This window comes from Chiloscyllium plagiosum, chromosome 27 (assembly GCF_004010195.1).
Source record: "Chiloscyllium plagiosum isolate BGI_BamShark_2017 chromosome 27, ASM401019v2, whole genome shotgun sequence".
Classification (NCBI taxonomy): Eukaryota; Metazoa; Chordata; class Chondrichthyes; order Orectolobiformes; family Hemiscylliidae; genus Chiloscyllium; species Chiloscyllium plagiosum.
Genome location: NC_057736.1, coordinates 8,047,071 through 8,063,111, shown reverse-complemented (window position 1 = coordinate 8,063,111; position 16,041 = coordinate 8,047,071). Strand labels below are relative to the sequence as shown.

Sequence of the window (16,041 nt, the reverse complement as noted above, 5' to 3'; positions counted from 1 at the left end):
AGTGGAAACCACGTAGTGAAAGAGAGAAAATGTTTAAAAACAAAAGATTCTTCTGGTGGAGGTGGTAAGATTCAAAAGGAAGGTATAAAAACTAGCATCAGGGCACTTTACCTGAATGTTTGTAGTATTCAAAATATAATAAATGAGTTGACAGCACAAATTATTATGAATGGGTATGATTTAGTGACCCTTTCAGAGACATGATTGCAGGGTTGTCACGACTGGGAGTTAAATATCCAGAGGTATCACACTATTTGGAAGGACATACAGAAGGAAAGAGGTGTGATGTAGCTCTGATATTTCAGGATGACATCTGGGCAGTAGAGAGAGATGATACAGATTCGATGGAAAAAAAAGGGTGAATCAGTGTGAGTGGAAATTAGAAACAGTAAGGAGAAAAAGTCACTGACAGGCATAGTCGATAGGCCACCAAATAATAACATCACGCTGGGATGGGCAATAAACGATGAATGTAGAAATGGTATGGAAATTATCATGAGGGATTTTAATCTACATATTGATGGGTCACACAAAATCAGACACAACAACTTTGAGGAGAAGTTCGTAGAATGTACCCAAGATAGTTTCCTCAAACAGAATATCATGGAACCTTCGAGGGAGCAAGCTATCCTAGATCAGGAATAATTAATCATCTCTTAGAGATTGTCTCAGAAGGAGCAATCATATTATGATTGATTTTAAAATACAGTTGGAGGGTGAAAAGGTAAAATTCAATACCAGTGTCTTGTGCTTAAACAAAGGAGACTGCAATGGGATGAAGGAGGAGTTGGCTAAGGTAGATTGGGAGCAAAGACTATATGGTGGGACAATTGAGAAGCAGTGGGGACTTTTGAAGTGATTTTTAACAGTGCTTAGCAAACGTATATACCAGTGAAAAGCATAATCAGCCATGGATAACTAAGGAAATAAAAGAAGGTATCAAGTTGAAAGTAATGCATACAAAGTGGCAAGAAGTACTGTTAAACTAGAGGACTGGGAAATCTTTAAAGATCAACAGAAAGCTTTGAAAAAAGCTATAAAGTAAAGATAGACTGTGAGAGTAAACTAGCTCAGGATATAAAAACAGGATACAAATATATAAAATAAAGAAAGTGACTAAGGTAGGCGTTGGTCCTATAGGGGATGAGAAGGGGGATTTAATAATGGGAAATGAGGAAATGGCCAAGGCATTGAACAGGTATTCTGTGTTGGTCTTCACAGTGGAAGACACAATAATTGATGACAAGGAGGCTATGGCAGGTGAAGACCTAGAAATTAATATTATCACTAAAGAGGCAGTATTGGGCAAACTAATGGGGCTAAAGGTAGAGAGGTCTCCTAGCCCTGACAAAATGCATCCCTGGGTAGTAAAAGAGATGATGGGGAAAATAGAAAACATGCGTGTGTGGTAATTTATCAAAATTCATTACACTGAGGCAGTTTGACAGATTGAAAAATGCAAATGTAATGCCACTGTTAAAAAATGGAGGGAGGCAAAAGACGGGTAACTATAGGCCTGTTAGCTTAACTTCTGGAGTAGGGAAAATGCTTCAATATATCATTAAGGAAGAAAAAATGAGAAATTGCCCCATCAGGCATACGCAGCATGGGTTTATGAAAGGCAGGTCATGTTTAACTAATTTGCTGGAATTCCTTGAGGACATTACGAGTGCAATGGACAATGGGGAACTGGTGAATATGGTGCATTTGGATTTTCAGAAGCTATTTGACAAGGTGCCACAGAAGAAGCTGCTGCTGTATAAGATGTGTGGTGTTGGTAATGCATTAGCATGGATAGGGGATTGGAAAGCAAAAAGTGAGGATAAATGGGTGTTTTACTGTTTGGAGATCAGTGGCTAGTGGTTTGCCTCAGGGATCAGTGCTGACACCACAACTGTTTACAATTTACGTGGATGATTTAGAGTTGGAAACCAATTGTACTGTGTCAACATTTGTAGATAATACAAAGAGGTGTGGTACAGCAAATTGTGGAGAGAACACAAAGTCTGCAGAGGGACATAGATTAAGTATGGAATATTGTCCTTCATTGCTAGAGGGATCGACTTTAAAAGCAGGGAGATTATACTGCAGCTGTATAGGGCACTAGTGAGGCCACACCTGGAGTACTGTGTACAGTTTTAGTCCCTTACTTGAGAAAGGATGAATTGATACTGTAGGGAATGCAGAAGGGATTCACTGGGTTGATTGTAGAGTTGAGAGGGTTGGCTTTTAAGGAGAGACTAGGACTACACTCATTGAAATTTAGAAGAATTAGGGGAGAATCTGATAGAAACATTTACAATTATGAAGGAAATAGACAAGGTAGAACCAGGGAGGTTGTTTCCATTGTTGGGTGAAACTAGAAATAGGGAGCATAGCCTCTAAAATAAGGAGGAGCAGACTCAGGGCTGAGTTGAGGAGGAACTTCTCTGTGGAATTCCCTACCCAGTGAAGCAATTGAGGGTACCTCGTTGAATGTTTTTTTAAGGCAAAGAAAAATAGATTTTTGAACAGTAAAGGAATTAAGGGTTATGGTGAGCAGGTGGGTAAATGGAGCCGAGTCCACAAAAAGATCAGCCATGATCTTGATGATTGGTGAAGCAGGGTCAAGGGGCCAGATAGCCTACTCTTGATCCTATGTTCTTATGTAAATAAGTGACCCTTCTATTCTGAGATTATGCTCTCAGGTCTTAGACTCTCTTACAAGTGGAATCAAACTACACATCTGCCAAGCCCCCTAAGAATCTTACTAGGTTTAATCAAGTTATCTCTCATTCTTCTGACCTCAAATGAGCAGAAGCCCAACCTATTCAACTTCTTTTCATAAGAAAATCCCTCCTTAACTGATAAAGAGGGTGAACCTTATCAGAACTACCTCCAATGCCAACGTATCTTTCTTTCAATAAGGGCATCAAAACTGTTCACACTACTCTAGATGGGGTCTAACTAGTGCCTGTACAGTTTTAGCAAGACTTCACTATTTGGATACTTGTGCACCAACCATTCCCAGAATAACTCATTACTCAGCTTATCACGTAAAAGAAATGTATTCCTTGTGTCTGCAAATCTTTAAAAGGCTACTGTGTACTTGGATAGGTATTGGCAATCCAAAGCTACCCTGTGTGATCAAGAATGCAGTTGGAAAATGCCAGAGAAGATTCTCCAACAGGTATTTGGAGGTCCTGGTGGATGGGCTAGTGTAAAGGAAGGCAGTCCTCATTCCAGAGGACAAGCGGAGGAAGCTGCCCTGCTGGACCCTGACAGCAGAGGTCGCCACCCAAAATTGTGCCTCCCTACATCAGAGATGGTGCTATCAGTAGGTTGAAACAAAGTGACCTTCTCTGCTCAGTCACGCTAAGTGCCATAGCTTAACGAAAGCTATCTCATATTCACTAATCACTGCAACTGCACCTGCCTCCCACCACTCCACTATTCTCTCTTCATATTACCTACAACATCTTTCCTCATTCACTCTTAACCCCACAAACTCCCACACCACTTATCCTCATGACCACTGCACCACTTGTACAGCTTAACACCTTTATACCACCTGCACCAGCACTAACAGATGTGCCATCCACTTTCACCTCAGTCAATCCCTCCCTTTTCTCCAAGTAATGGAGAAGACAGTCCAAAACAAGACAGTGAGACCATAAGGCAGGATAGCACCCAATATTTGGAGAGAATCTGCACCTTGCGAGATAAGACCTACACTGCTCGTGCAGGGAGGCAGAAACATCCATGTTTTGACAACTGAGTAAGTACAAATATTACTCCCACTGCACCTCTCTCAGTTTGAGAGTCTTATTCATTGTACACCATTTCTAACCATTGGCTACCATGCCTTCTTTTTTATGCTTTGCAGTCTAGACAGTATGTTTCCCACTTCCACTGTGAAACACACACTTCCCCCAGAAGCCACCTCACTGACCATTTGAAGATTTAAGTACCAAGGCATCAGAGGAAGCGCTGGCAAGGGTGCCTCCTGCACGACATTCCAGCTCAGATACTAACAACTTGGTGGATATGTTGGGCTTTGAGAGTGTAGGAAGAAAATTGGACACACCTCACTGCTACATCTTTGCAATGGGCAGAGGAAGAAACACTCAAGGCTGGTGGGACTCAGGACGGCTGGAGATCAGGAACCTACTCAGCCCCTGGCAGGAGAGGAGCCTGTAGCTTTGGCAATCAGGAACTTCAGACCACGTGGACAGGAGCAGCAGATAGGTTTGCAAGAAGAATGATAGAAAGTGTCATCAACACTGTCACCAAGCAGGACCTGTTCAGCAATAACCTGCTCCATGACAGCCAGTTTGGGTTCTGCTAGGGCCACTTAGTTCTTGACCTCATTATAGCCTTGTTTCAAACATAGACAAGAGTTGAATTCCAGAGGTGAGGAGAGAGTGACAGCCCTTGATATCAAGGCTGCTTTCGATCGAGTGTGGCACCAAGAAGCCCTAGCAAAACTGGGTGTCGGGGGCAAACACTCCAGTGGTTGGAGTCATACCTGGCACATAGCAAGACGGTCATGGTTGATGGAGATCAGTCATCTCAGCTCCAAGACATCTCTGCAAGAGCTCCACATGGGAATGTCCTAGGCCCAACTATCTTCAGCTGTTTTATCAATGACCTTCCCTCCATCATAAGGTCAGAAGTGGGGATATTTGCTGATGATGTATTTTGTCTGCTTGTTTGGATTTGTAATTAAGATTAATTGAGATTAATGGAGGTCTGACGCTGAGAGTCTACTGCATCATATGTACGCAGGATAAACAATGCGTATATTGGGTCATGTTGACATCTTTGGCCCTCCTCGTGTAACATCCCTATTCTTTTGTGGCCTTGGTACCCTAAAATATGGTTGGGTTTGATCTGACTACCAGCATCTGTGGTAGGGAGGTGCAACACATGGATGGGTACAATGCTTTAGGATGGCCAGGGAATAGAGACCTTGCAGATGTGACATCTCAACCAAGCTGAAGTCAAGATGCCCTGACAGTGGTCTTGCTCCACTGTGCCCTCATTGCCCCCTTCCCAGTCATACTTAGTTTTCTGCTCCACTGCAAATACAGTTTCCCTGGCTTCACCAATTGTAGTCCTTCCTCCCTCCCCAGTCTGCAACTCTCAGTCCTGAAGATTAACATGTCAAGCCTCCTTCCCACTGCAATTGCCGCCACATTTCCACAGACCTTTACCATCGGTTTCTCTGGTAGCACCTGATGGACTGTGTCCCACTCTGTTGAGCAACCAAACCAGCTAACCCCAGAAGTACCCAGACACCAACTGTTCACAACGTTTATGATTTAGATGAAGGAACTAAATTTAATATCTCCAAGTTTGCAGATGTCTAGAGTGGGAGGATGAACTATGAGAAGGATGCCAAGATGTTTTAATGCGATTTGGATATGTTCATTGAGTGTGAAAATATCTTGTCGACAAAGTAGAATGTGGATCAGACCGATTCCTAAGATTGCAAGACTGACATATAAAGAGACAGTAGGTTAGAATTTTGTTGCTGGAGTTCAGAAGGAAGAACGGGGTTGGTGGGGGGGGGGGGGGGGGGCGGAAAAGAGCGGGAATCTCAAAGGAACTGATAGAATTCTAACAGGACTAGACAGAATTAACCTGGAACAATGTTCCCAATGATCAGAGTGTCCAAACCAGAGGCCACAGTCTAAAGGATATAGGGTATGCCATTTAGGACTGAGGTGAGGAGAATTTTGTTCAGCTAGTGAGTGGGTGAGCCGTCGAATTCTCTGCTACGGACAGCAGTTGAAGCCAAAGCAGTGAATGTTTTCAAGAAGGAGTTACACGTAGTCCTTAGGGCTAAAGGAATCAAAAGATATGGGGAGAAAGCAGGAACAGGGGACGGAATCAGATATCAGCCATCATTATGTTGAGTGGTGGAACAGGTTTGAATAGCTGAATGGCCTACTCCTGCACTTAATTTCTATGTGAATACAGATTTCCAGGTCAAATTAAATCCCTCATTAGGATGAGAATCACCCTGGAGACATTTTTCTTTATTCCTTCACTCGTAAGCTTTTCTTGAGCTAGCTCATGCTTTTGTGAATTTCTCTTTAACCTTTAAAGATTCACAGAGTGCTGTACAATTCACTGGATTTTTACAAGATCCTTCAATTTGTTATGCTCCCAACCTATGGTAATACTGGACAAGTCAGATTCCAATATAAAACGGTGTGACAGACCATAAGTTTTATTTTTGCAATTTGGTTAGTACGTGGTCAGTCTCTGAAGATATACACACAGAAGGTTGTCAATGGATTTTTAAGAAAAACAACACAGGTTTATTACAAAGAAGAAAATTTAGAAATGATAATTGAGAAAGATCTCATTGTTAAAAATGGCAAAATGTTTTACACACACACAACCCAAGTAAAATATCACTCCTATCCTTATGTTAATTACTTTTTACTCAACATACAAGGTTGCAACAGTCTTCTTTTAGCAAATTCATTAGTTGTGATTCTCATAGGTACTGGCTCTTCCAGAGACACCCAGCTATCTAGGCTAACATAATGACTTTTTTCACTCTACTCCAAGAAATAAACTCAAGCCTTTGACCACTTTTAAGTTGTTAAACAGCACATGTGCTAGCACGAATCTTTTCTTCTGAACCCCTGGACTCTGCTTTTGTACATCATAGAAACTCACTTCAATAACATGCAGCAATTATCTCGCCATGAAGGCTGCTGGTGTCATTTAGAACGTCACATGAGTTCTTGGAAAAGCTGACTTTAGGTCGTTGTGCCAAACAACTTTCTGACCCCCGCTTAACAAATATCAAACTGAAAACCATAAAACTATTTACCCCAATTTTAAAAACCAATTTTTCAAACATCATAATACATTTTCAAATTTACATCACACTGTTCACTTCTGAAACAGAAAATTACATCAGCCAATTCTTTAACTTTGAGTTGCATTGAGAGAATTCAAATTAGTGTACAGTTGACAAAATTATCCCAAAATTCATATTTCACAGATAGTACCAAGAAATGACATAGCAGTGATATCTGCCCCTCTCTCTGTACACCTACGTATCTGAATTACACATCGATAGGTATTGCCAGAATTATTCTGAGGTACTCCATACAGGACTATACAGAGTTACATAGAATTCCTAAAGTGTGGAAACAGGCCAGTTGGCCCAACATGTCCACACCAACCCTTTGAAGAATAACCCACCCAGAACCATTCCCTACCATATTACTCTACATTTACCCCTGACTAATGAACCTAACCCACACATCTGTGAACACTACAGACAATTTAGCATGGCCAATTCACCTCATCCACACATCTTTGGACTGTGGTTCAGTGGTTATCACTGCTGTCTCACAGCATCAGAGACCCAGGTTCGATTCCAGCCTCGGGTGACTGTGTAAACTCCACACAGACAGACGTTCTGTTGGTGCTCTGCTTTCCTCTAATAGTCCAAAGATGTGCAGGTTAGGTGAATTAGCCATGCTAAATTGCGCATAGTGTTCAGGGATGTGTAGGCTAGGTGCATTAGTCTGGGGAAATGCAGAGTAATTGGGTAGGGAATGGTCTGGGTGGGATACTCTTTGGAGGGTCGACGTAGATTTGTTGGGCCAAATGTAGGGATTCTATGATTATGTGGGGAAATTTCACAGCTTCTGTCATTAAATTACTCACCCAGGACTGAATTTATGAAGGAGATTTGTAAGTGAGAAGGATTGTGATATCTCAGTCTTTAAATGTTTTTAACTTAATGGAATAGCAATTTTTCTGATTTTCTTCACATTAAGTACAGAATACATACCTGAAAAAGGTATGATTTTCCACACAAACCTTCCACAACTTTTTGGCAGCACGGTAATTGGGCAGCTTGAAACCAATAGTGCTTTCACACTGATCCTGAAATACGAAGACAGAAAAATCAGCAATTCGCTGAACAGTAATGCATATTCCCCCAAAAATGTCAGAAGATATATACATATTCAAAATTACAGCAAGTGTTCAAAATTATAAGTCTTTCCCTCAAGTTTTGAGACAATTGACTACCTTCTGCATTTAATACTTGTGGTAATATAAGTGATGCTTTGCTGGTATTGCAGAAATTTAAAATGTTTACAAGAATAACATTAACAAATTGCATATGAATCATAAAAATTGAATTTTCAAAGGATTAGGGGAAAAATCTCTGAACGACAGGCCTTTTGGAATAACTTTCATATGAAAGTATGCAATACTCATTTAATAATAACTTGTGCATCATTGCCAATCTGTATCTTAATTTCATTTACCTGCCATTGTTTCATAGCAGTTAACGTATGGTATTTGCCAAATTAGTTCTTTAATCCCAGGGTGAACATCCAAATGAGCTAGTTTCATCGGTTTTTTTGAGGGAGCATTTCCCAAATCTCTAGCACCTTCTCATGTCTTTTTTATTTGTTCAGACTTTCCCACTGTGACCCCAATTTGATACTCAATATGTCAGACCCTTAGGCAGTCAGGAAGGAAAACTTTCATCTACAAAATTCCTAAAGGAAAACCAGGTACAGTTTTCAAGGTCAGAACTGGGCATGCAGGATCAGGCAGTCAGACCACACTCATTTAAAAAAAAACAGCACAATTTACAGAGGCCTCACAGCTATTAGAACTTGGATCCACACTTGTGAAGTCAAAGTATTAGCTGCTGACGCCAATGAGAAACACTGTTCTACAACTATGCTGAGGGGGCCCTTTTGTGGTGAAGTGATAGTGTCCTTACCCCTGAACTTGGCTTCAAGTTCAGGGTAAGGCTCCACAGCAGAGTCAATTTTATTTGATAATCCTTAACTCCACTTTCCTGCCTTCTCCTTACAATCCTCAAATCCCTTATGTATAAAAAATCTCTCTATCTCTGCTTCAAATATATGTAATGACCCAGCCTTAACAGCATGCTATGGAAAATATTTCACAGATTCACAACCCACAGGGAAGAAATTTCTCATCATCTGTGTCTTAAATGTGCAAACCCTTAGTCTGAGATTGTGCCCTCTGGTCTTGACTCTCCCACAAGGGGAGACAATCTTTCTGTATCAAACTCATCAAGTATCCTAAAAATTTTCTTTTTCCCCAATAAGGTCACCTCTTATTCTTCTCCATTCCGATGAGTACAGGCCTAAGCCACTTAACCTTTTGACATATGACAGTCCCTCCACACATGGTATCATTCAAATTAACCTTCTCTGGATTGCCTCCAATACCAGCACATTATTTCCTTACATGAGGGGCCCGAACCTGTTTAGTGGTCTAACTGTGGTCTGATTAGTGCCTTGTATAGTTTTTGCAAAACTTCCCTACCATTATACTCCACTCCCTCTAAACTAAAGGTAAACAATCCATTTGCCTTCCTTATTTAAGAGTAACAAAAAGATGGGGTACTGGGCTAATGGTCGGATACTTGGTAGTGTGGATGAGCAGAGGGATCTTGGTGTCCATGTACACAGATCTTTGAAAGTTGCCACCCAGGTAAATAGTGCGGTGAGGAAGGCATATGGCGTACTGGCTTTTATTGGTAGAGGAATTGAGTTTCAGAGTACTGAGGTCATGTTGCAGTTGTATAAGACTCTGGTGCGGCCGCATCTGGAGTATTGTGTGCGTATGGAGTCAGTTATTACAAGGGGGCATAGCTTTAAATTAAGGGGGGGTTGGTATAGGACAGATGTTAGGGGTAGGTTCTTTACTCAGCGAGTCGTGAGTTCATGGAATGCCCTGCCAGTAGCAGTGGTGGACTCTCCCTCATTATGGGCATTTAAGCGGGCATTGGATAGGCATATGGAGGATAGTGGACTAGTGTAGGTTAGGTGGGCTTGGATCGGCGCAACATCGAGGGCCGAAGGGCCTGTACTGCGCTGTATTCTTCTATGTTCTATTACCTGATGAATTTATATGCTAGCTTTTTGTGATTCATGGACAAAGATTCCCAAATCCCTATTGCATAGGTTTCTGCATTTAAATGATACTCAGATCCTCAATTCTTTCTGCTAAGGTGCATAAACTCACATTTCCCCTCATTATATTCCAATTTCCAAGATTTATTTTTCTCCCATTAACTTAACCTGTGCATATCCCACTGCTGACTATATGTGCAATCTGCAAACTTGGCTATAGTCCAATAACTTTCCTCATTCAAGTCATTAACATATATTGGAAATAATTATGGCCCCGGCACTGATCCCTGCAGCATGCCATGACTTACCGAGTTGCATTACTGAAAATGGCCCCCTTATCCCAACTCCATGTCTTCTATTAGTCATTCAGTCATCTATCCATGTTAATATATTACCTTTACTACCATGAGCTTTTCCCTTAAGTCAATACATTCTGAAAATTCAAAAATATTATGTGCACTGCTTCCCCTTGATCTATCCTGCGTGTTACCTCCTCAAAGAATCCTGGTAAATTTGTCAGGCATGATTGCCGCTTCACAAAGACATACTCACTTAGCTTGATTTTATTACATATATCTAAAAATTCTCCTTTATAATAGACAAACATTTTTCTAACAATAGATGTTAAGCTAACTGATCTATCGTTACCTGTTTTTTTGCCTGGTTCCCTTTTTAAATAAAGATAATAAATTGGCAGTTTTCCAATCCTATGGGATTTTCCAGAATCTAAGGAGTCCTGCAAGATTCGCCACCTCTGTCGCTAATTCTTTTAATATCCTAGGATACATCCCAACAGGTTCAAGGGACTGATCAGTCTTTAGCCTCATGAAATTCCTTACCACATATGATCCAGAAATAATTAATGTATTTATTTTCTCCTTTTGCCTCTTAAATTTAAATATGTTGGACTGCTATCGGCGTCTTCTACTGCAAAGACTGATGCAACAAATTTATTCAACTCCTTTGCCATTTACTGGTTCGTCATTATTTTCCCAGCTTCATTCTCCAAGGGGCCTATGTTCATTTTGGATTCTCTCTTTTTATATATTTCAAAGAAGTGCTTGTTGTCTATCCTGGTATTATTTGCAAGTTTAAGCTCAAAGTTTATTTTCTCACTTTTTTTGTGGTCATCTTTTGTTAGTTTCTAAAACTTTCCCAATCCTCTGACTTACCACTAATCTTTTACACATTGTATTTTATTCTTTCAAACTGATGCTATTCTTAATTTCCCTCATTAACCATGGTTGGCCTATCACCTTCCTAGAATCCTTCTTCCTCATTGGAATATGTCTTTATTGTGAGCATTGAACTATTTTCTCAAAGATCTTTGCTGCAAAACGCCTAATGCAGTACACTACAGCCAGCTCTGTCCTCATTCCTTTCCAGTTATCTGTATTTGAGTTTAGTACAGTCATTTTCAATTCAAGTTCCTTCCACTCAAACTGAAGGTTAACTTCTTCCATACTATGGTCACTGTTTCCAAATTTGACCCGGTAACAGTGAAGGAATAGCAATATGGTACCATGGCAAGATAATGTACAACTTGCAACTAGTGGTGTTGCCATGCATATACTATACTTTTTCTTCTAGTTGGTAGAAATTTCTGGATTGGAACAATCTTGGTGACAATCAAGTGATTATGTTGTTCTGAATGGTGTTGAGCTTCTGGAGTGTTATAGGAACAGCACTCATCCAGGCAATTAGGCAATATTCTATTACACTCCTAAATTGTATCCACGGAGATGATGACTAGGCTTTAGGGAGTTGGGAGGCAAATTATTCACTGTTTTTGCAATCGAAGTATTTGTTATGGCTGTGCCAGTTACGTTTCTGGCCAATGCTAACAGGATGGTGGGGTTTTATCAACCATAGTGCCATCAAGTATCTAAGGGAAGATATACTTCCTAACATTACCCTTCTTTGCCTACTTCTCATTTAAAGGTTATGTCGATTTGCACCTAAGGAAATGGGGAACTATTTAATCATCTTAAAATAATTCAATTAGATAAACCATTTTTATCTCAGGTTTGCTGTATTTTGCTTGCAACTACAAAAACTTAGCTACTGAGCACAAATTTGATTTTTGATCAACAAGTGGCTCTCCGCAAAGTCAGCAATTCAACAAAAACAATTGGCTTTAGTATTGACAAGCAGTGCTGGTGCAACTGGAGATGTTAAAGAGAACAAAAATAAAATCACAAGGACAAAGCCTCCAATCCTTCCTACTAGAAGTGCAGAATAGGCATCAAAGACAGCACTAAACCTAACTGCCTATCACAGACAAAAAGCCCAGAGACAGAGACAAAGACAATCTGGTGCATGAAAAGGAAGAATCATTCAAAAAAGTATTAAAAAGTAATCTGCACCAATTGAACTCTGCCAGAATTTTTAAGAGGGTGGAATAATGGGGAAAATTGGAATGGCAAAAATAGTGTAATCTCCACAAAGTGAAACCTGTAATATACTTATTCCACATTAGATGGTGCCACATTATTGTCAAAACTTGTATTCTGTTTTCAGGTTTTCCCACATTAGATGGTGCCATATGTATAGTCTCACACCACATTCAAAATATAGAAGCAGTAGCATTTAGATAGTATGATATGGAATTGGAGATATAACATACTGGTCATTGGAATAGTAATTTACTGAAAATTAACCTGATCAAAATGGACCACTCAAGGCCAAAATTACGACAAGATCACTAGAATTGATTGCCTTGTCATATATCTCATAACTGCAGAAGCTTGCGATATGGAAACTTTTCTATTGATTGTCCTTACATCGCAGTAGTGACTTCTTGGCAAAACTGCTTAATTAGCAGGTACATGCTTTGTAATGTTCCAAATTGAAGAGCCTATTAATAAATGCAAATACATATTTGAAGGAAAGAATGAATTGTTTCAGTGCTGGTGTTGTTTGGAATTTGCTTGATTGGATCAGCAATGGCTAGTTTAAAAAGTCACTGAGTAGCAATGACATTCCTTATTTACACACATTTCTCTCAATTTTTTCTCTCTTCTCATTAAAATGCCAAAACTTGTTTATATATTTGCATTCAATATCCAACTAAATATTGGGAAGACCAAAGCCTTTGAGCACAAGCCCATGACTGAACCACTGTTTTGAAGCTTTAGTGCCATATTCAACACAATGTCTTCCCAACCATAAGTCTGCACTAAGACCACTTATTTTTAGCTCAAACATTTGTTGATTTTGACCCCTCATTCAGAACTTTAGTGCCTCAGATCTTATTATGTCAATATACCACGCCAGTCTTTTACATTCTTTCTGTAAAACAGAGATCATCCAAACTCTGCTACCCATGTCCTATCTCACACTAAGTATCCAATGTAGTACTTATCAACACTTGCACAGTGAAGTGTAGAACAGTATTTTAATGTTTCTAGTAGTCTAGAAGTCTGAACTAATAATCTAGACTATGTGAATTCAAAACCCACATAGTTCATGAATTTGGAATCAACTTTATAAAATCTGAAAAAGAAAAATCAATAAAAGTAACCAACAAGCTATTAGATCGTTGTGAAAACTGAAGTGATTCACTCATTCCCTAGAGGAGGAAAACTCTTTCCACACCTGGTATGCAACTCTAGCATCACGCAAAACAATAACAATGCCTAACTGCCCTCTGAATGGCTTAATAAACCCCTTAGTTGTATCAAACTGCAATCAGCAATACAAGTCGAATGCCCACAACCATCACCTCAACACAATATGGAATGGGATTAAATGCTAGCATTGACATCAATGACCACTATTAGAGCAGAATTTCTCAGTTGAGATAACTCATCTACTTTGAAGTTGCATTTAAGAAGCACTTGGTTAACTATCACTGAATGCATAGTGATGTTTTTAAAAAAAAAAGAAACATTTGAATTTAGGAAAAATGAATAATTTTCTTCCAAAACTAATTCCTGGTAAACATCAGTACATACATACCTCTCCTGGACGAATTTTAATGAAGAAGCTGCTGCGTTTGTATGAGATCTTGAGAACTTTCGGCCAGGCAAAACGATTGATCCTGAGCCTGTCTTTGTATACAAGAAGACCACCTGAACATACCCCAAGCATGATGTCCACTCCTTCTAAGTCCTAAAGACAAGAGAATTAAAAGATTAGTGAAAGCCAAGAGTTACACGTCCAGTCAGAAAGAAAATTCCAATTTAGTTATCCTATTAAATAGCACCAAGGCACAACACTGTAATCGTGCTACTCCAGAAAGTGCAATAAAACAATGTTTTGCTTTTTAGAAAATGTTGTTCCATTACCTGACTAACATATTTGGTAAATCCAATACAACAGATGCAATAACAACATTTTCATTTTTCATTCTCAATTTTACTTCCTGCATTTTTTAATTGCACAGACCCATTTAAGAAACAATTCACTACATAAAAATAGTAATACTTTGGCACTCAAAAGCCAACAAAAATTCCTCTGAAATTATTCAAAAGACCACAGTATTTATTCTAATTAAAACAAATGATAACAGATTAGTTATTTAGATCTGTAAGGTATGGTAAAATTGAAAAACATCACAATACTAGAAAAACATTGTGTGAAACTTGTAGTGTTTACTTCATTCCGCTTCAGGACTTCAGACTATCCAGAATTGTCTTTAGGTACTGTACTAGTAGCAAAAATGCCAAGGGAAAACATCACTACTTCACTGTTCCAAATTACTCTCAAACTGGTAATTGCCATGTTCCAAATTACTCTCAAACTGGTAACTGCCATGCAACGGTTCAACATTCTTATGTTTGTCTTTAGTAGTTGAACAGAAATTCCACCCAAATATTTGGATGACCAAAGATATGATATTTGGCCCCGATCATGAACTCCATTCTTTAGTCACTGACTACCTTCCTGGCAATCTTGGTATTGCATTTAGTCACAAACTGAGCTTCTGATTACATACTGGCTCCAAAAGACCACCTGTTCTTACTCCAACAACACTGTCAGACTCTGCCTGTAAATTTGCTAAGTTAAATAATGCCCTGCCTGACCTCCGAGTTCATCCAAAACTTATGTTGTCCTTATTTTAATTTTCACCACTCCCAATCACCTAACATCCATGGGCTATCTGGCTTACGTTGGCTTCCAGTCTGGAAAATGCTCAACTTTGTCAATCTCATCCTTGGTTTCAAATCCCTCGTGACCGTGTCCCTCTTAACAACCCTCTAAGTTTACTCCTTCAATTCTGGCCTCTTTTGCATTCAAATTTTGATTCCTCCATCACTGATGGCCATGTCTTCAGTTGCCTGTGCCCCAAGCTCCTTAATTCCCTCTCCTCAGCCACACTTCTCCATCTCTCTTTCTTACCTCCTTTAAGACACAAATGCTCCACTCTTCTTATCAGGCTTCTAGTCACCTTTCCTAACCTCATTTTTCACAGTTTGATACCATAATTTGTTTCATAATTACTGTTTTAGAATTAATCTTGGCATGTTTCTTTATTGTAAGGGTGATTTTTAAATATATAACTTGTTGATCAGACAAACATATCAGAGCACTGATGGGTGGGACAGGTAAGAAGGCAGTGTTGAAAAGGACAATGAAACCAGAGAACTATAATACTGGGAGTAGAATATACCTAGTAAACAATTTTAAAAATTACTGGGAAAAAAAGATTGATTTACAAATTTGAAGAGTAACAAGTCCCCAAATAATCAGGAACATAATGGAAATTTCAGTTGTGAAACTCAACTCTGTCCATGAATACAAACCGACCGACTCCCACAGCTACCTGGACTACACCTCCTCCCATCCTGCCCCCTGTAAAAACGCCATCCCATTCTCCCAATTCCTTCGACTCCGCCGCATCTGCTCCCAGGAGCACCAGTTCCAAAAACGCACATCCCAGATGGCCTCCTTCTTCAAGGACCGCAATGTCCCCCCCGACATGGGCGACGATGCCCTCCACCGCATCTCTTCCACTTCCCGATCCTCCGCCCTTGAACCCCGCCCCTCCAACCGCCACCAGGACAGAACCCCACTGGTCCTCACCTACCACCCCACCAATCTCCATGTACAGCGCATCATCCGCCGCCATTTCCGCCACCTCCAAACGGACCCCACCACCAAGGATATATCTCCC

The 16,041-nt window shown here is 40.0% G+C and overlaps 1 protein-coding gene across 17 annotated transcripts in view; it reads right to left on the bottom strand.

Annotated features, from left to right (window-relative positions):
* Positions 1-16,041, bottom strand: part of epb41a (erythrocyte membrane protein band 4.1a) — a 213,375-nt gene that overhangs the window by 52,241 nt on the left and 145,093 nt on the right. For all 17 annotated transcript variants that reach the window (XM_043717312.1, XM_043717315.1, XM_043717314.1 and 14 more), the window contains 2 exons: positions 13,884-14,036; positions 7,808-7,902 (listed from right to left, as the gene is read on the bottom strand). In XM_043717312.1, the coding sequence (XP_043573247.1) occupies positions 7,808-7,902; positions 13,884-14,036 (248 nt within the window). The remainder of the gene's footprint in view (positions 1-7,807; positions 7,903-13,883; positions 14,037-16,041) is intronic.